General features: G+C 39.2%; 1 protein-coding gene across 1 annotated transcript in view; it reads right to left on the reverse strand.

Moving 5' to 3' along the window:
- LOC140493497 (DNA-binding protein SMUBP-2-like) overlaps positions 1 to 22,862 on the reverse strand; it is an 80,062-nt gene that overhangs the window by 46,737 nt on the left and 10,463 nt on the right. The window contains exons 2-9 of the mRNA XM_072591990.1: positions 22,636 to 22,714; positions 18,680 to 18,849; positions 13,072 to 13,267; positions 10,778 to 10,878; positions 10,300 to 10,463; positions 6,537 to 6,737; positions 5,473 to 5,620; positions 4,632 to 4,806 (exon numbers count right to left, since the gene is read on the reverse strand). Coding sequence (XP_072448091.1) covers positions 4,632 to 4,806; positions 5,473 to 5,620; positions 6,537 to 6,737; positions 10,300 to 10,463; positions 10,778 to 10,878; positions 13,072 to 13,267; positions 18,680 to 18,849; positions 22,636 to 22,706 — 1,226 coding nt within the window. The 5' untranslated portion in view covers positions 22,707 to 22,714. The remainder of the gene's footprint in view (positions 1 to 4,631; positions 4,807 to 5,472; positions 5,621 to 6,536; positions 6,738 to 10,299; positions 10,464 to 10,777; positions 10,879 to 13,071; positions 13,268 to 18,679; positions 18,850 to 22,635; positions 22,715 to 22,862) is intronic.

The raw sequence follows: 22,862 nt of genomic DNA on the forward strand, positions 1-22,862 counted from the left end.
GAGTTGGACCGAAGGGTCTGTTTCCATGTTAACTGCAACGGCTCACTAAGAACCTTCAACAAATTTAGCTGCTCTCTGAAATTTGTAATTATCTTCCAACTACTCCATGATGACATGCCAACTGTGATGGCTCACTAACAGAACTACCACAAACCTTACCTAGGTTCAAACCATGGTCACACAAGGCTGTGTCATTATACAACTTTCTTTTCCATTGTCCTCACTGTAAAACTGCACCTCACCACCAGCAAATTACCCACAATTATGAAGATGACTAGAAGACTGATGAAAAACTGTTCAACTGCCATCAATTCAAAATCAAAACCACTCCAACCACAGTCTTACAACTTTAGTATGCAGCTCGTGTGTGTGTCCTCATTCAGAAACTGAGCTCATTATCTCTTTCTCTGAAACACAAGAGAAAATGGGCCTATTGCTAAACACTCAGAAAAATAAAGGTCATGTACTAAACAGCACCCACAGTACAAAACCTCCCTTTCAATAGATTAATTAAGACAACAGAGAGATCTTGGAATTGAACCACTTTCCGCACCATGGGAGCCTCTGCTCAATGAAAGCAGACATAACATAATCAAATTCATCATTGCCGCCAAAGTGCTATCTCAGCCTTTGACTGAGGAAAAGAGTATTTCAGGACCAGAATCTCAATGATATGACCAAAGACCTGGCCATCAGTGATTGCCCAGTTTCCGAAATGCTTCAGTAGCAGAACAACATAGACAGGAATTTGAAGGCACTGAAGAAGCATCACCAGTGGTGCCTTCATAAGATTATCCACATCTGGTCAGAAGAACGATCCAAAAGCAAAATTCTTACCCAAATCAATTGGCTCAGCATTCCAGTTCTAAACACTCAAAACCAGCTCCATTGGATGAGAAATGTCATTCATACATTTGACAGCAGGTTCCTAAGGCAGAAGCCTTACACAGAATTTGACTATGGTAAGAGGCCTCCATAAAGATCATAGACATGCTGAGACCATTTCTCCAAAGCATCCCTGAAGAGGTCCATTGACTTGTGGATGTGACTGATGAAAATGGAGAAGAATCATTCAGAAGGCATTGGACACATCAAGAGACCATCAAGAATGTGCCAATACAAGGACAAAGCAGGGTGGAATACAAAAATTGAAACATTCGTTCCACCCAACTCTTCAAGCATCATCCACATGTAGCATTCTACAGATCACATATTAAACTTCGCAGCCATTGCAAACTTCAAAAGAAATCCCACCAAACCGGAGAGGAAACAAGTCAGTCTTGGTCCTGAGAACTTCCCAAGAATAATAATCAACTAAGTTGGCTTTATGGAAAGTCTTGAATGACAAGAAAGATGACATGAGAGGAACTGCCCTTGGGAGCATTAGAGTCATGACCATATTGTAAAGTTTAAATTAAAATGATATGTCTTTGCTCATTGAGTCTTGCCTAGCACAAAGGAAGACAAGGGCTGTGGTTTTTAAAAGGTCAATAATCTCAGCTCTGGAACAACGCTGCCACAGTTCCTCAGGGTAACATCCTTCATTCCAAATTATCTGTAACTCTATCTATTACACTTTCTCCGTCAGAAGGTGATGAATATTGAGTTCCATTTGCAACTCCACAGATGCTGAAATTATCCATGTCTGTATGTAACCAGACCTGGACAATATTCCACGCATGGGCTAAAAGTAGCAAGAACCATACATGCCACACAAATGCTAGATTACCATTTTTAATGAGAGACAAGGATTGGAACAACGTGAAATGCTCAAATGTATGAGAAAGCGCTAGAAATAGGGAGTTAGACTGTGGTGTGATTAGGTGATAAATCTGGTCTGGGGAAGTGGTGGAAGATAAAGCCAGGTTTGAAGATTTCATCAAGGGGAAAGATATCATCATTCTTCAGCCAAGTATACAATAAGTATACAAGTATACAATAGTGATTAGATTCACTACAGTGTGGAAACAGGCCCTTCGGCCCAACAAGTCCACACCGACCCTCCGAAGAGCAACCCACCCAGACCCATTCCCCTCTGACTAATGCACCTAACACTGCGGACCATTTAGCATGGCCAATTCACCTAACCTGCACATCTTTGGACTGTGGGAGGAAACTAGAGCACCCAGAGGAAACCCATGCAGACACAGGGAGAATGTGCAAACTCCACACTGTTGCCAGAGGTGGAAATTGAACTCAGGTCCCTGCCGTTGTGAGGCAGCAGTGCTAACCACTGAGACACCGTGCCACTCTTACAATAACGTTAATGTAACTATCCACAATAAATTCATGCATGGCAAAGGTCCTGGTGAATGGATGTTACAGAAGGAGAAGGATTACGAGAACTGATTGTTTGGCAGTGTACACAAGAATAGGAGGGATGATTGGTTGAGAAGGAGCTCAGTCAGATCAGACCCCATCAGCAAACTGGATAGGAAGGCTGATGAGAGAAAGTCGAATGAGGGTATTGGAAGTGCTGCTCATAATGAGGCAGAGGTTCATCTCTAAGAAAAGAAAGATTATCCGGGGAGGGATTAGACAGCCATGGCTGACAAAGGAAGTCAGGAAATGTAGAAATGTATCAAAGAAAAAGAGAGATCCTATAAAGTGGCCAAGAGCACTGGGAAATCAGAAGATTGGGAAGGCTACAAAAACAAACAGAGGATAACAAAGAGAGAGATAAGGAAAGAGAGGATCAAATATGAAGGTAGGCTAGCCAGTAATATTAGAAGTGATAGTAAAAGTTTCTTTCAATACATAAGAAACAAATGACAGGCAAAAGTAGACATTGGGCCCCTTCAAACTGATGCTGGAAGTATAGTGATGGGAGATAAGGAAATAGCTGGAGAACTTAATAAGTACTTTGCGTCAGTTTTCACAGTGGAAGACATGAGTAATATCCCAACAATTAAAGGGAGTCAGGGGGCTGAGTTGAGGATGGTTGCCATTACAAAAGAGATAGTGCTAGAAAAGCTAAAAGGTCTTAAAATTGACAAATCTCCTGGCCCTGATGGGCTACATCCTAGAGTTCTGAGGGAGGTGGCTGAGGAAATAGCGGAGGCATTGGTTGAGATCTTTCAAAAGTCACTGGAGTCAGGGAAAGTCCCGGATGATTGGAAGATCGCTGCTGTAACCCCATTGTTCAAGGAAGGATCAAGACAAAAGATGGAAAATTATAGGCCAATTAGCCTAACCTCGGTTGTTGGTAAAAATCTAGAATCCATCGTTAAGGATGAGGTTTCTAAATTCTTGGAAGACCAGGGTCGGATTAGTACAAGTCAACATGGATTTAATAAGGGGAGGTCATGCCTGACAAACCTGTTAGAACTTTTTGAAGAGGTGACAAGTAGGTTAGACCAGGGAAACCCAGTGGATGTGGTCTATCTAGACTTCCAAAAGGCCTTTGATAAAGGTGCCACACAGGAGGCTGCTGAGTAAGGTGAGGGCCCATGGTGTTCGAGGTGAGCTACTGGCATGGATTGAGGATTGGCTGTCTGACAGAAGGCAGAGAGTTGGGATAAGAGGTTCTTTTTCGGAATGGCAGCCCACAGGGTTCAGTGTTGGGGTCGCAGCTGTTCACGTTATATATTAATGATCTGGATGAAGGGACTGGGGGCATTCTAGCGAAGTTTGCTGATGATACGAAGTTAGGTAGACAGGCAGGTAGTACTGAGGAAGTGGGGAGGCTGCAGAAGGATCTAGACAGTTTGGGAGAGTGATCCAGGAAATGGCTGATGAAGTTCAATGTGAGCAAATATGAGGTCTTGCATTTTGGAAAAAAGAATACAAGTGTGGACTACTTTCTAAACAGTGAGAAAATTCATAAAGCCAAAGTACAAAGGGATCTGGGAGTGCTAGTCGAGGATTCTCTAACGGTAAACATGCAGGTTGAATCCGTGATTAAGAAAGCGAATGCTTCTCAAGCGGGTTGGAATGTGCTACTGAGACTTTATAAAGCTCTGGTTAGGCCCCATTTGGAGTACTGTGTTCAGTTTTGGGCCCCACACCTCAGGAGGGACATACTGGCACTGGAGCGTGTCCATCAGAAATTCACACGGATGATCCCTAGAATGGTAGATCTAGCATACGAGGAACGGCTGAGGATCCTGGGATTGTAGTTTATAAGGTTAAGGGGAGATCTAATAGAAACTTACAAGATAATACATGGCTTGGAAAGGGTGGACACTAAGAAATTGTTTCCGTTAGGCGAGGAGACTAGGACGCGTGGGCACAGCCTTAGAATTAGAGGGGGTCAATTCAGAACAGAAATGCGGAGACATTTCTTCAGCCAGAGAGTGGTGGGTCTGTGGAATTCATTGCCGCGGAGTGCAGTGGAGGCCGGGACGCTAAATGTCTTCAAGGCAGAGATTGATAAATTCTTGATGTCACAAGGAATTAAGGGTTACGGGGAGAATGTGGGTAAGTGGAGTTGAAATGCCCATCAGCCATGATTAAATGGCGGAGTGGACCCGATGGGCCAAATGGCCTTACTTCCACTCCTATGTCTTATGGTCTTATGATTGTTGAGGGCATGGTGGTGCATGTTCCCTATGTGGACTTTACCAAAGCCCTTGGCAAAGCTCCACATGACAAGCTGATACAGAGCCTCTTACTACCTTTAGTGGACTTACTTGTGAGAAATGATGGTTGGAGGAAGTTGTTTGTGATCCCCAGCCAGGATGCATTTTGGGGCTTTCATTAATGGTATCCAACAACTTGCTTCCAGTGCCTGTGCACATTCATCAATCACCACAAGATCAAAGTAATCATCTGACAGAAGTTTTAATGGACCATCATTAGAGGCACCTAGAAATTACAAAGAGCAATGAAGAAAAGTAAAATATCAGTGGATAAACTGGGTGTAAAAATGAATCTAGTCAGACAATTGATTTACAATAGTAAGATTTCAATCCCATTATATCACAAACTTGTATTGTTATTCTTGTTATCTTTGAATTCATGGTCAGAGAACTACAGATATTGTTGAATGTTTATAAGTAAAACAGGCATCTTTGGTGCATAAAAATATGGTTACTGTTGACATGATGTTTCTGTTAATAGCTCACAGAACATCACTTTTTTATACATTTGATTTTTACGTACCATCCTAGGTGAACCAAATTGAAATTGGCCTGATCATCTATTCTGAAAACATAGCCTTTAATCTCCATACTTTATTGACAGGAAAAAGGACAACAATGCCTTTGCTGTCACATAACACATTAAAAAAAAGCGCACTTTGCAAAAAGATCCATAAAAACAAATGTTGCGATAAAAGGTCAACTTTCACTTTAGGACTTGGGCACAAACTCTAAACCCACAACTCAATGCAGTATTGACCATGTACCATGCTGATCCATTTATCAGAATGATTATCCATAATGCAATATGTCCAGGCACATATGTACAAAAAACAAATAAAATTTCTTCTTTACTCAAGTAGATTGTGTCTTTGTTCCTTATAAGGCCTACCTGTGTTAGTTGCCAACACAACACTGGCTTTTTTTAGTATTTGTACGATAGCTGCCTCCTCCCTCGTTCTCAGCTCCTTTCTCAAAGTCTTGATTTCACCACGAAAATGCGCTTTCTCTCCTCTCTCCTGTGTCTTTTTCAATTTTGCCTTGGGGCAAAATAAAAATTTTGCTATGTTTACGAAAATATTGACAGATTAACATAAAATTTGTAGCAGGTTTTCCAGCAAGGTGTTGGGGAGTGTTGCCAAACAAAAGAAACCTTGGGTTCAGGTGCATAGTTCCTTGAAAGTGAAGTGGTGAAGGTAGTGTTTGGCATGATTGCCTCCATTGGCTAGTGCACTGAATATAGGATTTGGGATGGCATGTTGCAGCTGACCAGGACATTGGTGAAGCCACCTTTAGAATACTGCATTCAACTCCCTGCTCCAGGAAAGACGCTGTTGAACCTGAAAGGGTTCACAGAAGATTTACAAGGATGTTGCAAAGATTTACTGGAGAGTTTGAATGATAGGGAAAGGCGGAATAGGCTGCGTTTTGATTTCCCTGGAGTGTTAGAGGCTGAGGGATGACCTTACAGTGAATTATAAAATCATGAGAAGCATGGATAGGGTGAAAAGCCAAGGTCTTTTTTCCAGGGCAGGGGAGTCCAAAAATCAGACGGCATAGCTTTAGGAGAGAGGGGAAAGATTTAAATGGGAATCCTGGGGCAACATTTTCATGCAGCGGGTGGTACGTATATGGAACAAGTCTCCAGAGGATGTGTTGGAAGTGGGTACAATTATAAAATTTAAAAGACATGTGGATGGATACATGAATAGGAAAGGTTGAGAGAGATATGGGCCAAATGCTGGCAAAGGGGACTAGATCATTTTAGGATATCTGGTTGGTGCAGACAAGTTGAACCTAAGGGTCTGTTTCCATGACTCATAAGTAACAATTCAATTCAATTCAGTTTGCAGATTCACTGAAAATTAGATGACTTAAAAAAAAGTACAATTCTCCAGAAATATGAAAGTAATCAAACAAAATTGCAATCTGGTTCCCTTTTATGGAGTTACTCACAAAAGCCTGATCAATGTCCTTCCGGATGTCCATTACTATTTGGGTGTTGTCACTGTTAGCTAATATCGCATCCAAAGAATGACGATGGATGGACTCAAGCAGTCGTGCAGGGTGACCTAAACGCAAAATCTGTGTTTTAAATTGCGCTAGACGTTCAACAAGGTTGTCAACAGCAACGTTCGAGGGAGCACAGCACAACACCTTGGAAGGAATTTTAAAAACAAAGTTAATTGATAAGGCATCACTCGACATCCAGATCAATGAAACAGAGTGATCAAAATTAGACATGTTTAGCTGTCAGGGATCATAACACTCACAGATATATATGGTGTATTATTTTGGTTTACTTTTATATTATAATGCTTTGGACTTTGGGCAGTATGGTAGCTCAGCGATTAGCACTGCTGCCTTACGACACCAGGGACCTCTGTTCGACTCCAGCCTCAGGCGCCTGTCTGCATGGAGTTTGCACATTCTCCTCACAGCTGCATGGGTTTCCTCTGGGTTTCCTTCCACAGTCCAAAAATGTGCAGGGGTTAGATGGGGTTAGACGTAGCCATGCCGAATTGCCCCTAGTATCCAGAAATGTGCAGGCTTAGCCATGGGAAATGTAGGGTTACAGGACTAGGGTGGGGTATGGGTGGGATGCTCTACACAGAGCCTGTCTGGACTTCGTGGGCTGAATGGCCTGCTTCCACACTTTTGGGATTCGAAGACAGAGTAATTACACTGAGGCATAGGATATCTGATGAACATTTCTAGCCCCACAGTGATGTGTCCCTGTGATACTTAGGAAAGCAATTTTCAATCTAGCTAATTTTAAAGTTGAAAAAATGTAGAAAACAACTCCTGAATTTCAATAACATGCTGTAATTCCAATCCTGGTCAAATTTAGAACTAAATCACCAGTAAAGTATACCTTAAAGACTTTTTTTGAAAAAAGGGAAAATTAAAAATAGTTATCACCCCATGCTTCGTTATTGGCTCTAATTCCCACGTGTGATTTTTTTTTCTTGAATTAGAAATTTATTACATAAGTCAGGCTCCAAGTCATGCTGGCTCTTTATCTCCCCTCCTCCTTGTGAAACACATTTCTAAGAAAGCAAATAAAACCAGTCAGGTAGTTTACAAATTCCACCAGGTTTTATGTCTCAGTGAAATGCCGGAAGGCTGGCGAATGAAACACAGTTAATTCTATTGGTCTTGCTCTCAAATCCCTTCACGCAGGAGCTGAATAATTAAGATCCCTACGACTAATCTCACTGGGTCTGAACTCAAGCACAGACTATCAGCACCAGCAGAAGAGTTCTTTTGCCACACTAGAAGCATCACTACCTCTGGAAGGGGGTTGGCTGGTGATACAGAGTGAACCAACAGCACAGTATCAATTCCCGTATCAGGTGAGGTTACCATAAAGGTCCTGCTTTCTCAGCTGTGTCCCTCGACTGATGTGTGGTGACCCTAAAGTTAAACTTACCACAGTTGACTCTCTTTAATTAGAGAGCAGCCCTATGGCCCTCTGAGACTATGTTGACTTTACCTTTATCCCTGAACCAGAAGGCCGGGGTCCAAGCCTCAACTGCCCAAATGTGTGCCATAATATTGTCAAACATAGTGATTAGTATCTCTCAGTACTATGAATGCCATGTTTGAGCAAAAACAACCCCATTCAAATTATAGAGAGACAGCCAAAAGGGAAAACCATGATGGAACTGGTGCATTTGGTGCATTTCACACTTAAAATCTCTGTTGTACAGAAAGGTGAACAAAATAAACTAAAGTTCGCCAGTTTTTTTGAGATTATTATAATTGTAAGAATAGTTCAAAAGTGGTACAGCAGCTTTTGATATTTTTCCATTGTTGTTAGGGTGTCATTCTGCTAACATGCTTTTATGCTTTCACTTAATCTAGATATTTTTAATCAACCCATTCAAACATGCCATGACACACCTCTGGATCAGGTGGGACTTGGTCCTGGGCCTTCTGGCTCAAAGAGTAGGAACGCTACCACAGAAGCCAATATTTAGCAACATATAAAATGGTAATCAATTACTCTCAGTAATTGGAGCCATCAGAATAACAATAAGTCACCACAAACAAATAACACAGATTAATTTAATGATATGGATTTTGCAATGCGGACAATGGTAAGGACATGGGTGCTCACGTTTACTATGGAATAAATTCAACAGCTGGTTTAGGAGGGTAGACATGCTTATAAAAATACAGAAAGTCAGCAGCTGTCCTGTTTATCCAAAAGCTACACAATAAACATACATCACTTTTAGGCTTGGCACCTTTGTTTAGGATCTGTGTATCATTCAAATTTTCCCTACATTGCTGGGTTAGACCCCCTGTGGGCTGTCAGGATTCTTCTACCTGATTGATTTCAGAGGACTACCCCAGTTTTTCTGTTTTTATTTCAGATTTCCAGCATCTACAGTATTTTGCTTTTGGATTTTTGTCAATATCTTATTCAGCACAGACCCCCTACAGAGGATGCAGCAATCAATGCCAACAATCCAAAGCTCTCAAACGCAACAAATTTAAAATAGCTCAGGTTCTGCACGGAGAATAACAGTAAGGGCATAAATGTTCACTTCTATGATGGAGCAAATTGGATCGCTTTCAATGCAGTGTCCAGTGAGCTCAATTCATTCACTGCTGGCAGCAAAGTTCAGGTCAGTGCATAAGACAACAGGTTGAAATAAAATCAGGTTGATCAATCCCATTCCACTCAACTCTTCCTAATTACGCCATCCCAGTCTACTAGAATCACACTGGCTGATAACTGAACTAAAGAGCAGACTAATGGGTAAAGAAGTAGAATTAAAAATAAACAAATTAAGTCATTATGATTTCAAATAGATTGCCTGAAATTATGATGGAACTGAATGTATACTTAAGGGGAGGCACGGTGGCTTAGCAGTTGGCACTGCTGTCTCACAGCACCAGGCACCCAGGTTTGATTCCAGCCTCAGGCGACTATGTGGAGCTTGCACATTCTCCCTGTGTCTGCGTGGGTTTCCTCCGGGTGCTCCGGTTTCCTCTCACAATCCAAAGATGTGCAGATTAGGTGAATTGGCCATGCTAAATTGCTAATAGGGTTCAGTGATGTGTAGGTTAGATGCATTAGTCAATTCAGAATATGGAAATGGAAATAATCAATCAATTTGCACTTTAGTAAGTTGGTGGATAATTATTAATTAAAACAACTTCGTAATTGTTCTATCAAAACAGTCTGATATGAGCACCAGTGAAGGATCCAGGTCGACAGAATCATCATCCTATCTATGCATCATTTCAATGTACTCTCATCTCCTTTGTTGTCTCAAATTTGATGGTATATCCAATAATATCTTAAAAAGGAAACAGTGAAGTCTTCAGCATAAAATAAAGGGGCCATTCAACCAATCACATCAATGTTGTCTCTCAGTTATCCATTTAGTGTAACCCATCCACACTTCTACACACCCCTTCAACATTTTCTTTTTAACATATTTAACCTCTTAGCTTTTATGAATCTGCTACACATTCTTCTTCCAATACAATGGCCAACAGTGTAAAAGCTGGTGATGTGTGATTTTTAACTTTGTACACCCAGTCCAACACTGACATCTCCAAATCAGTATAAAATCAAGATTTCTTTCCTTGGTTTTATCTTGCTCTTCAATTTGGTTTTCAAGTAACATTTCAAGCATGCTCTGAATGATTTGGAGCTGCTCTTTTATCCCACGTAACATCTTATCAATCATTGGCTTACCTTCAGACCTTGCTTTATAGCCTGTAGAATTATTTCCACAATTGTGGTTGTCTTTCCAGTACCAGGAGGCCCATGGATAATTGCAACTTCCTTCTGTGAGAGTGCAAAATGTATTGCTTCTCTTTGAGAGTCATCCAGGCTAGGATTGTACAGTTCTGGGATTTCTTAAGGAAAATAAACCAGGAACAAACGTTTCTTAAAGGAAATAAATCACATTAACACTATAGTTGCTATGTATGTACAACACAAAAAAAAAGAGAATGCACTCCTACTGAATACAGAATTCCTGACTATTTTCTGGAGGAAAATGTAGTCAGTCACCAACACTTCTATATTGAAAAACAAAACTGGTCACAATAGTCAAAGTGAACATATACTTTATATGTTCTTGATGACACTATATTGTAAAGTTACAATTAAGTCTTCATTTTCAAATATCAGAGTAATGAACAAATGATGTACAAAAAATTGATCTTACTTAGAATTTCTGAGGGAAAACTTGGCTCAGAAGTGCCAAACAGGATGTCGATGAGCTTGGAAACAGGTCCAGCATGATACTGGCTCAAGGCCTTTAAAGCACTGAAATAAAAAATAAATGAACAAAACAACTGAGTGCAACTTTGATGAAGTCAGACTTTCATATACACAAGTGTGAAGCATGAAATAAAAACACTAATTAAAGAGGATCGTGGGCCTAACTATTTACAGGACGCAATACACAGAAGAGTCACTTTGTCAGAAAAGGATGTGCATAACTTGCAATATCATGCTTGTCACTGCTATTGAAAGAAGAGGGAGACAACATAACACTAAAAGGAAAAAATAAACAATACTGCGTGAAAGTACAGATTCAAAGAGTGGGAGAACTACAGTGAAGAAGAAAGGGAGCCAAATCGCATAGAGCTGCAACAAGGGTGCGTGAGAAGGAACTTGCAAGGGATATCAAAATCAACATTAACAGTCACGGTATTACAAACAAAAAATAGGGAAATACTGGGAATAACTACTTATAAAAGGACTTTGCATCAGTGTTTACAATGGAGAAAGATAAACAGATGCCTGACATTTCCAGGATATTAAAACCTGGGAAACAGATTCACTGAAAATAACATAAGTTTTAAAAAAGTAATGAAGAAAATTAAGATACTAAAAAATGATAAATCTCCATGACCAGATAATTCCCAGACCAGGTTTAAACATAAGTAGATGCGAACAGTGCCTCAACTATGAACTTCCAAATATCTTTTGACTCAGAAGCCATTTGTTTAGGTTGAAAAGATTGCATGTCACTCCACTATTTAACAGAACAGTGAAACAGAGAAACCAAGGAATTACAGACTAGTTATCTTTCATTTATGGGCATCACTGATATCAACAACATTCAAAACCTATTCCTAATTGCCTTCAAGAAGGCACTGACAAGGTGGCACTTGAACCACCGTAATAATTGTGGATGCCTACCCTTGGCACTGTTATGGGACGAGATGCTGGATCTTGGCCCAGCAATTATGAAGGAGTCATGATATTGTCCAAGTCAGAATACTGTGCAACTTGAAAGGAATTTGCCATGGTGGTATCTCGATACTGTTGCTGCCTTTATCCTTCTAGGTGGCAAACATATTCTAAAAGTCTGAAACGTTGTTGAAGGAGCCACAGAAAGTTCCAGCAGTGCACCTTTAATTGCACACACTGTTGCCAATGGACCTTTTGTGAATAAAACTAAAGTTTAAGTTGGTAGAACAGGTGCCAACGATTGAGGCTGTTTAGCCCTGTTACGTGACTGTTGTTGGACCTACACACAATTAGACAAATATAGTATTCCATGACAATCCTGACTCATAACCTGTAGATGATGGACAGAATTTGGGGAGTCAGGACCTACACATAACAAAATCTCCAGCTTCCGACCTGCTCTTAAAACCGCAGCTAGTCCAAATTCAGTTTTTGTTCATTAGTTACCCCAAGGATATTGATAGCAATGCCACTGATTGTCAAGTGGAATTGGTTAGATGCTGTCTAGTTACAGATAATCATTCATATCATACAAGTGCCACTAATGTCAGCCTAACATCAATCATCAAGAAATTAATGAAGCCTGTAATTATGTACAGAGCGACTGAACAACTTGAAAATTTGTAGATGATTAAAGACAGGCATGGATTTAAAGGTTGTAACTGATTAACCTGACTGAATGCTTTCAAGAGGTGGCTAAATCAGTGGAATGTCTATGGACCTTTTAAAATGAAGTTCCTGAATTAATTCAATAATATACCTCAAGTAAAAATTTGCTAAAATAGAAACTAAAAGAATGGAGGTTAAATTATGCACCTGGTTAGGTAATTTCTAGATCCAAATTACAAGACATTAGGGGCCACATGGAACTCAAAGATCAATTGTGATCCACTTGTTTGGTGGAACAAGCGTGAAGGCTGAATGGTCTAGTGCCTAATCCATGTTTTTCTATGAAATCAGAATTTTCTGCAGGCAGATTAAATCTCATTGTACTAATACAGGGTTGTTCTGCAATCTGCACATGCATGTCCAAATAAATTGCCATAAAAGTGGTCATTGATTTCCATTTCTCCAAGAATGTATGGAGTATGAACTAGGTTAGGAGCTAACTGAATCCAATGAGAAAAATATAATATAGTGCAAATGGTCTCAGCATTGCACATATCTTTGATTTATTTATTAGATATCTAACTTCAATTTTTTTAAACTTAAAAACACATCAATGCATTCGCCTCTTAAGTCAAAATGATTCATGCTTACCGTGTCAATCTTTTGTATGTTACATCATTAGCCAGTTTCAGAAGTTTAAAGGAAGAGCTAATGTCGAAGTTTAACTGATCACTGGGTTCATCAAAAGCTACAGTGATAGAGTTTTGTGTGATGCGCGTCACAATGCCAGATGCAAGTTGGTCCAATGGAGTGGAGCCTTGGCTGTCATACAGACCCACAATATCCCCTGAACAATAGCAAGAGAGAAAGTTAATGGATTTTCATCCCCCTTATATAGACGTTATGATTTCAACACTAAAGAAATGTTATGCGAGCAGATGTGAGAAAGTCTATAGCCTTAAAACTTGTCTTTAAACATTTAGACTAAAACGTAATGCTGAATTATAGAACACATTTACTGCACTAGAAAACAGACAGGCAGGAAGGCTCAAAAAAAAGGGGGGAATCTCAAAGAATGCACAAGATAGGGACATCTGGGCTCACCAAGTGATAACAGGATGCTGTAAGGCAATTAAGAACATGTGCCTTAGCATCAGTGAATCTGTGTGAACAGGACATCAAGTGATAACATTCACAGCCATTCCCTTGTGAAGTTAATGACTGTTTATTCTGACCCTGAAACAAAACTCGGTACTATCAAAAGCTTTGTAATTAACGGTCAGATGCTGTTAGTTATAATGGATTCTTATTACCACTTGCAAATGGGGCAGACACAGAGGAAAAAGAATGTTTGCTGACTTGAGAGTTCAAAAGGACGAGAGAGAGTGCGAGAGAGAGAGAGAGAGAGAGAGAGAGAGAGAGAGAGAGAGAGAGAGAGAGAGAGAGAGAGTGCGAGAGAGAGAGAATTTTAGTGCTGAGGTTGTTGAAGCCAGTAGAAAATTAACTTTTAGTGCTTATCTGCTATGGATTGAACTTAACTGCATTTTGGGACTTTCTGATGATATTGAGTAGCCATTACCAGTTATTGAATATAAACTCTGTAAAAGTTAATATTGATAAAGCCTTAACTTAATTGCTGTTCTTGCAGACCACTCTACAGACTTTACAGACTGCTCCACTGACAATACTAACTAATCAGATCTTATGTCTTATTTGAATTTGAATGACAAACTTGAAAAGAAGGCATGTTTAATTCGTGACTAATTAATCATTTTAAATAAAACCTTGCAGTAACATTTCAACCATAGGTACAGAATGATTCTGTGCTTAAGATAAAAAGCAGGAATCTGCTCCCAGCTTAAAATTATTCTAAACTTAACATTGAAGAGATTCTGACACAATCTGTCAGGAAGCTATTTTGAAAATAATGAGATCAGACATGCGAGCTGTGCGAGGTTACCTTATGACATCTCCCACTTAATTTAGGCTGGTAGTTCTTTATAGGAACTTGTCTCGCCAGCAGATGCCTAACTCAGCTGGATTTGTTTTTCCCACCTGATGGATAGCTCAAGGCCTGTAGGAGTGATCAGTCAAGCGCACACGGATCTGTCAATTAACTTTTCTCCTTTACAAATTATTGTCTTTCACCATAATCTATCTAATTAAGAACATGCAATGTTTTGTGAACTTTTGTATGAGTACATCAGAGTAGCCTGCTGAGGCACTTGAAGAGCTGGTACCCTACTCTCCTAGGTTATTACACCCTAGTTAGTTTAGCTTATAGGTATCAGTGTTATGTTGTAACAGTGATGCTATTGGTAAATAAAGGGAATGACTAAAATTAAACTAAACTGTAAGAGGTTTTTATTCCAGACTTCCAAAGAGTACGATCTCCGGGATGAACCAAGAGAGAGACTTTACAGGCCTGAGTCCACAAGGGATTCCCTGGGCTGTCTCAAATCTGTACTTTAACAGATATACATCACGTGGACTGCAACTGCTCAAGAAAGTGGCTCAACAGTAATACCTTCTCAAGAATAATTAGAAATATCATCAAATGTTGGTTAAAGTATTACAATGAAGAACTAACAAAGGCAAGAGCACACTGAGTGCACCATAGATGTAAGTGTAAAAGTCAATCTTTGAAGCCCTCAAACGTTGTTCCAAAAATAAATAGAGTCAACCTACATGCAGAGTACAAATTACATATCTCTGGTGTGGATGGTCACAATTTTGAAATGTGGGAAATTGGTGATTTGCGTTAACGTCACATAATTTATTAAATAAATTGATTGTGTAATCATACCTTTAAATCACAATGAAATAACTTTGAGACGCATCAAAAGTTCAGTGTCTTCTGTACCTGAAGAGTTTATCAAATTCCTTTACTGATTGTAGAGAGGACATTATTTTGAGAATGCCACTCTAGATCAGAGTTAGCATTTTCAATTTCAGAATTAGCCTCCACAAGAAATCATCACCTTCTCCATCTACCGAACTGGATATTTTGCATTTTTGAACAATCCATTGACAGCTTGTATGATAACAGCATCAAAAAACAAAACACCAAGTGGATGGCATTTCCAATCTTGTGAAGGTTTTTTTCCTTCATCAACTATCCAATGTGATGTGAACCTGATCCTTAAGTGGCATATCAAAGTACTCATTCAAAGGCTGAAGTACTCTTGATGTAACTGCAAAGCAGGTCCTGTTTCTTCGCAGGAATTTCTTAATCTCATGAACTGTATGGAATCCAAACATGTCACAGATCAATAAGCTTCATTCTTTATGTAGTCAACTCAGATGCCTATTCCATAGTTTGTTGAACCATAAGTCTATTCTAGTTTCATCCACCCAAATGTTGTCATAGAGATTAATTCTCCTCATTGGGTTAATGGACTGGATGTCAGGTCCTGCTATTCGAAGAGTCGTGTCTGATCAGAAGACTACTTCTCAACCTTGTTTTTCAAGATGCTTTCACTAGTTTGTAGGAGGCACAGGATGACTGCTTGACACATTTATTAAGATGACATATTAATTTAAAAAGTTACAGCTTACAGAAACTGTACAGAAGGAATGATTAAGCCTGAAGAAAACTAATTTAATTGGCTTTTACTGCAGAGAACAGATACAGCTCATGAGCTTGTGAAGAACTGATAGCTTCTTACTATCTTTTCCACAATTCAAACTGTTCAGCTAGCTGGGAACTAATCACATAGTTGTTGGTATGAAGCCATCAATAACTGGTCACTAACACCATAAACCAATTAGCTACTTGCTGCCAACTGAATTTCCATTTGTACACCTGCCTTCTGCACACCATCGACAGGTCATTCTGCTATAATGCGCATTTCATTAACATGAATTTGCTATAACACAATTTATGAATTGGGGTCACTGTTTCTAAGGCGCAAACATTTAAACTGTATATTGATTATAACGTAATTCTGGCCCCATTAGTTTATATGGTGCTACTATTACATGATTTTCTTATAATCAGGATTGCGCTAGAACGGAACTGCCACGTTATAGCAGAACTGACTGTACTACAGCATGCATTAGCAGTTGTGTTAACAGTACTTGCAATAAGAGTCAGGTTTTTGCTTTCAAAAACTGCAACAATCCCTCACCAATCCTTGCTTTATAAAACTGCACTTTTCCCACTTCAGTCCACAGTTCAAAACTACATAAAAATAAAAAGACAATCTTTGCAAGATGCACAAAATGATTTTCAGCATGATTCAACAGTTTCAAATTACCACAGATTTTAATTTCATTCCATCTGCCATAATAGGCTTCCATCACCATAGTTAATCTTGTCCTCTCACACCCTTGACTTTCGGAGAGCTTTTCCAAATATTTCCATATCAAAATCATAGGCAATCCATTGCTGGTAACTCAAGTGCACTCATAGTTTTGTTGGTGTCTCACAGGAACCTTTGCAAAGTTTTGGCAGACTTACTTTAATAGTCTCTGAACGATCTTGGTCTTTTATCACACCACAAGATACTTTAGTCCATAAATCAGTTACACCTACTAACTAGCAGTTCGCTATCTTGGCCGGACTCAGTGCTTGATTTGGCTCATTTAAGTATGTATACATACACTGCACTTCTGGTGATAATAAAACCTAAATGATCTTGGAGGAACAATTCCAATACAAACTTTATAAGATCTAGCCAATGGCCGGTTGCTGTTCTCAGTGTATTTGGACTGGAGTACTGATCCTCTTCCAGGGATGTACAACTCCTGCTTCCATTTTCACAAAGCATTTCACTAACACTGACTTTCCTCACTATGGCACTGTTAAATGATGAGTTAGCAAATGTTAAGAATAATAGCTTGAATCATATTCAATTTATTTTCTTGGAAAATTCATTTATCCCCATTGTTCAGGCATATGTTCTGCATTGGCTTGTCTTAAATTCCAGAACATCCATCACCTGCTCAGTGCCTAGCATCCAGTTGGAAGTTAAACCTGCAATTACGAGGCAAAGACATTGAGGCTAGCTACGAATTTGGATATATTTTGTTGTAACTGAAAAGCAGGGATCAACACCATTAATAGGCAAAAGTACAGTTTTAGGGGCCATAATGGTGGAGTCCTTTTACACACCAGGTCAACTCATGCACCATGATCCACTGTAGCTAAAATAAACATTATTACAATCGAAAACATTCATTGTGGCAAATAAAGTACAGCATTTCAATATGCTGCACAAGCTTTACGTTATAGGGAGGATATTATTAAGCTGTAGAGGGTTCAGAAGAGATTTACCAGGATATTGCCTAGTATGTAAGGTCCGGAGTTATAAAGAAAGATTGGATAAGCTGGGACTTTTTTCAATGAAGCATAGGAGGTTGAGAGGCAACCTGATACAAGTTTATAAAATAATGAGAGGTATAGATAGAGTTAATGGTAGCTCTTTTCCCTAGTATGGGGAATTTCAAAACTACAGGGCACATTTTTAAGGCGAGAGGAGAGAGATTTAAAAAAGACATGAGGGGCAATTTTTTTTTATATACAGGGTGGTTTGCATGTGGAATGAACTTCCTAAGGAAGTGGTAGATGTGGGTACAATTACAATGTTTAAAACGTTTTAATAGTTACATGAATAGAAAAGGTTTGGAGGGACATGGGTCAGGAGCAGGTAGGTGGGACTAGTTTAGTTTGGGATTATGTTTGGCATGGACTAGTTGGACCAAAGGGTTTGTTTCCCTGCTGTATGACTCTATAAGAAACTGCCAATCAATTTACAATATTTTGAACTGCAGTTTCTACTCATCTTTCTGGCACAGTAGTAAACACATAGGTTCAATCTCCATTCTGCTAAGTCTCTGATCACAATGTTACAGGAGGGAAATTAAGTAGTGCCCTGGTATCTGTTTCTCCATGGGAAAAGGGGAAAAATATGTCATTATGTCAATTTTATTGTCATGGAGAACAGTGATGACTCACTGGGTTTATTGAAAATCATGTGACTGAAATAAATAAAAGCTTTCTCAATAAAAGCATACATTAAATGTGCCTTGAAAGAAATGACTGGGGGCTGCAAGAACTAGAAATCAGTGGTAGGTTTAACCATTTGCCTCAGTGTGAAACCTGAAAAACACACTGAAAATCTGTGTGCCTAAAGCTGCCAGTCTTGAAATCTCGGAGGAAAGATCAATAAGAGGAGAAGTCAACTATTGGAACATTCTACATGATACACTGGCATTGCAATGAATGGAACAGCATTAAAAAACAAATCACACAGACCAGAGCTGAAGTTATTGCTGGGTAGCGCTGCACTGGCCTCAAACTTTCTTGGTTCAAAGCTAACAAGAAAGCGTCCATACAGTCCGGTTCTCTGGCTTGATACTTGCAGCTTTATCAGGCAGACCCCTCGTTGCTGGAGTTCTTTAACAGAGACGTTTTCCTGCCAAGCCCTTAAAACAACCAGATAAAGACAATGCTATTTTTCAGTCACCTTGAATTTGTAATACACTCTTAAAATAGTAAAATGTTCCAGAGTGCTTCCCATAAAGTACAGAAGCACAGAAACATATGGGTATCAAAATCAACATAAAACATTTTTACAATTATATTTGGAAAGCAGTGGATGGTCTGATGGGGATTCTAATTCAAGGTTTTAATGGAAATAGATGAGAACTTTATAGAAGCCATAACTACAATCTTCCAAGGTTCTCTCAATCTGGAAACTGTCCCTTTTCATTGAAAAATTGTACACATTATTCTGCCATTTAGGAAAGGTGACAGGGGAAACCAGGGAATTAAAGACCAGTTAACCTAATTTCTGTTTCCAGGAAATTACTGACTGTACATTTAAGGATAGTGTGACTTACCACCTTCACAATGTCACTGGAGCTAGCCAAAGCTAAAGTTGATGGAACTGTAGTTACATGACTGGTCTGATCAGGAGATGAGCTGTGTGCCAGGTAACGGAGAATTGGGATAATGGGCAGGTGCTCCAATTAATAGAATGCACCTACTGAAACACAGCAAGGATCTGTGTTTGAGCCTCAACCAATTATTGCATACATTAATGACTTAATAAAAGGTTAGAAAATTACATGTCAAATGGTTCTGAAGACACAACGAAATAACATTGAAACCAGTGTAGGTGGAAGTGCAAAGTGACAAAAAGATATGACAGATTTAGCAAATTGTCAAATTTCAATGGTAGTAATGTGAGATGATCCAGCTTATGCCCATAAAAAAGTATTTTCATGCTCAAAACAGCAGAGATTCAAAGATATTTGGACATCCAGGTATATAAATCATTAATGGACAATATACAAAGTAATGAAAAAAAAATCAATGGAATGCTTGAATTCTAGAGGACTAGAATAGCATAGAAATCTACAACACAGGAGGTCATTCAGTCGATTGAGTGAGCTTTTTTTATTCATTCATGGAGCATGGGCATCATTAGCTGGATCAGCATTTATTGGCCTTCCCTAGTTGCCCTTGAGAATCATAGAATCCCTACAGTATGAAACCAGATCATTTGGCCCATTGATCCACACCTACCCTACAAAGAGCATCCATCCAGGCCCAGCCTCCTAACCTTTCCTTGTAACCCTGCATTTCCCATGGCTACTTCACCCAGCCTGCACATCCTTAGACACAATGGCCAATCCACCTAACCTGCACATATTTGGACTGTGGGATGAAATCTGAGCATAAAGAGGAAACTCCTGCAGACCCCAGGAGAATGAGCGAGTGAGCAGTCTTCTTGAATTACGCAGTCCATGTGTTTTGGATAAAATCCACAATGTTGTTGGGGGGGGGGGGCGGGAATTCCATGATTTTGATCCAGCAGCAGTGGAGGAACAGCCATACATTTTCATTCAGGATGGCAAGTGGCTTGATGGGGAACTTGCAGGTGGTGGTGTTCTCATGTATCTGCTACCCTTGTCCTTCCAGATAAAAGTGGTCATGGGTTTGGAAGGTGCTGTCTGAGGAACTTTGGCAAATTGCAGGTCGGCAAACAACTACTCAACCTAACTGTATTCTTTATGCCTATTTAGTTTATAATATTTTAAATACATATCCGAGCACTATTTAAATATCATTATAGTTTCTCCTCTGCCATCTGTTCAAGGATTTGTCATAGTACAGTACATAAAGCGTTTTAGAAAGTTCTGGTTACACCTCACTTGCAGCACTGCAAGCAGGTCTGAGCACCATGTTTTAAGATCTATTGGCCTTGGAGTATGCAAAACATAGATATTTTTGGTCAGACGTATTACGGCACACACCACTGGAGCAGGTGGAACATGAACCCAAGCCTTCTGGCCCAGAGGTAGGGATCTTACCACTGTGCCATAAGTGATCCCAGACTGCGTAGCATATGCTTAGCAGCATAACAATTGGGACTCCAAAAGAAAAATAACAAGGGAAGATTATACAAACTAGAATCGTAGTTTCTGGAATTTAAGATTAAGCAGTGATCTAATTATAACTTTCAAGAAAATACAAAAAAAATCATTTTACAACAAAGATGATAGATTTCTATTAACTAGTGGTATGAAGAGATATGAGCTTGAGGTAGGTATATGGAGCTTGGTCAATGATCAGCTCCAATTTTATTAGATGGTGGAGTAGGATTGAAGTCTAAGTGGCCTTCTTCTGTTATGATGACTTTATGAAAACAGAATATAGATCTGATTTTACTGCTGATAGATTAAATCAATATTGGTGTAATAGCGCAGGTACCGACTGCAATCTTAACATGCTTGCCTAAATCCATCACCACAGAAGCAGCAATTCAGTTTCATTCTGCCAACTCTGTATGCAGTACAAGTACCAACTATATGTAATGAGGACAAAGTGGGCTGTTTATCTCCAGTATAAATGAGTCCAGTATACATATTGCTCATGCGTTTAACAGATATCTTTAACTTATCTTCATAAGAAACATATGTTAAAATGATTACCTCTTTTAATGTATGACACAGTAAAAGATAAAATAAATAATGTTTGTTATTTCAGTGTTTTTATATAGAGTCTGGTTGCAGGTCTCACTGAGATGTCTATCAAATTAAGGGACTAATTTCATATTTCTGTTCCAACACAGTCAAGGAAGAAAATTCCAGATCCTAAGTCTTAGGCAGGTGAAGGCTAGAATGGTTAACATCAGAAATGTGTAGGATTCCAGAGTTTGAGGGGCTCAGAGATCTCCGAAGGTTGCAGGGTAAAGTAGAGCAATTTGAAAACAAAGTGGACTATTTTAGAAAGCAGAATACCACAGATACTGGAAATCTGAGATTAAAAATAGAAAGTGCTAGAGAAACTCAGCCAGTCTGGCAGCATCTCTTTTGAATATTACATAGTTACAGTGGTGCTGGACATGTGTTACCAAGATCAAAGAGCAAACATGGGGTGAACAGAACATTCATTGCGTTAGGATATCAGTCACAGAACATTGGAAGAACTAAAGTCACACTATATTCTGCTGAACAATTTATATGACTTTAGTCTGACGAGAGAATCTCTGCTCTAAAGAATGGTTTCAAATCTAAACTGGATCTCAGTTGTTTAAGAACTGGAATCCCTTGTTGCAACATAAACAGTCAGTCTAATTTTCAAATGAAAATGTATAGATTTTTGTTGGTGCAAACCCTTATGGGTTATCCGTTTTCCATTTCATAGCCACGCATATTTTAAGACCTCGACAGATTGCAGTATTCTGTTTCATTTTATGGAAAGCATTCTATCAAATAGTATAACCCAGGGGAACACACTGCAAACTGTTCATTACTTCAGGTTTTCATGAATTTCCATGAACAATAACCCCTGCTCCCCAAACGTTTAATACCATAAACCTGCTAGTAGGCTGATTGGAAGCAGTCCCATTACAGAGTCAGATCAATATTTAGCACATCCATCAAACTGTGTATATGTGTACTTCCATCATATAAAAGATCTTCTGCATATTCTGTATAATGGGGCCAGAATCAATATTAAAAAGTCTTTTTTAACAAATAATAAACTCATGAATATTCAACAAAGCCGTTTTGACTTAAATCGGGCAAGCCTTGGACAAAGGGTTTTATTTCCTGTAACAATTCTGTGGGCGAAACTAAACTGTTGACCGTAAATTACTCAATTATTGGTTAAGTAGATAGACTGGAATTGTGGGGTTGAGTATCACGTGCTTAAAACACATTATGAGCATTAGATGAAAGGACAGTACTGAGAAAGCCTACCTCGTCTCTTCAATTTCAGCAGCTCTTTCTTCTTGTAATAGCTCCAAACTTTGAGACACAAAGTTTTCCATTGCTACAACTGTTCAAGAAATAAATAAAAGAAGCAACACAATTAAAATTGCAAATACGAATTCAGTTTAGTTCTGTGAGAGGAAAGTACAGGAAGTCCCCAGGTTACGAACGAGCTCCATTTTTCTGCTGCTCCTAAGTCGAATTAGTATGTAAGT

This window comes from Chiloscyllium punctatum, chromosome 22, assembly GCF_047496795.1.
Source record: "Chiloscyllium punctatum isolate Juve2018m chromosome 22, sChiPun1.3, whole genome shotgun sequence".
Taxonomy (NCBI): Eukaryota; Metazoa; Chordata; class Chondrichthyes; order Orectolobiformes; family Hemiscylliidae; genus Chiloscyllium; species Chiloscyllium punctatum.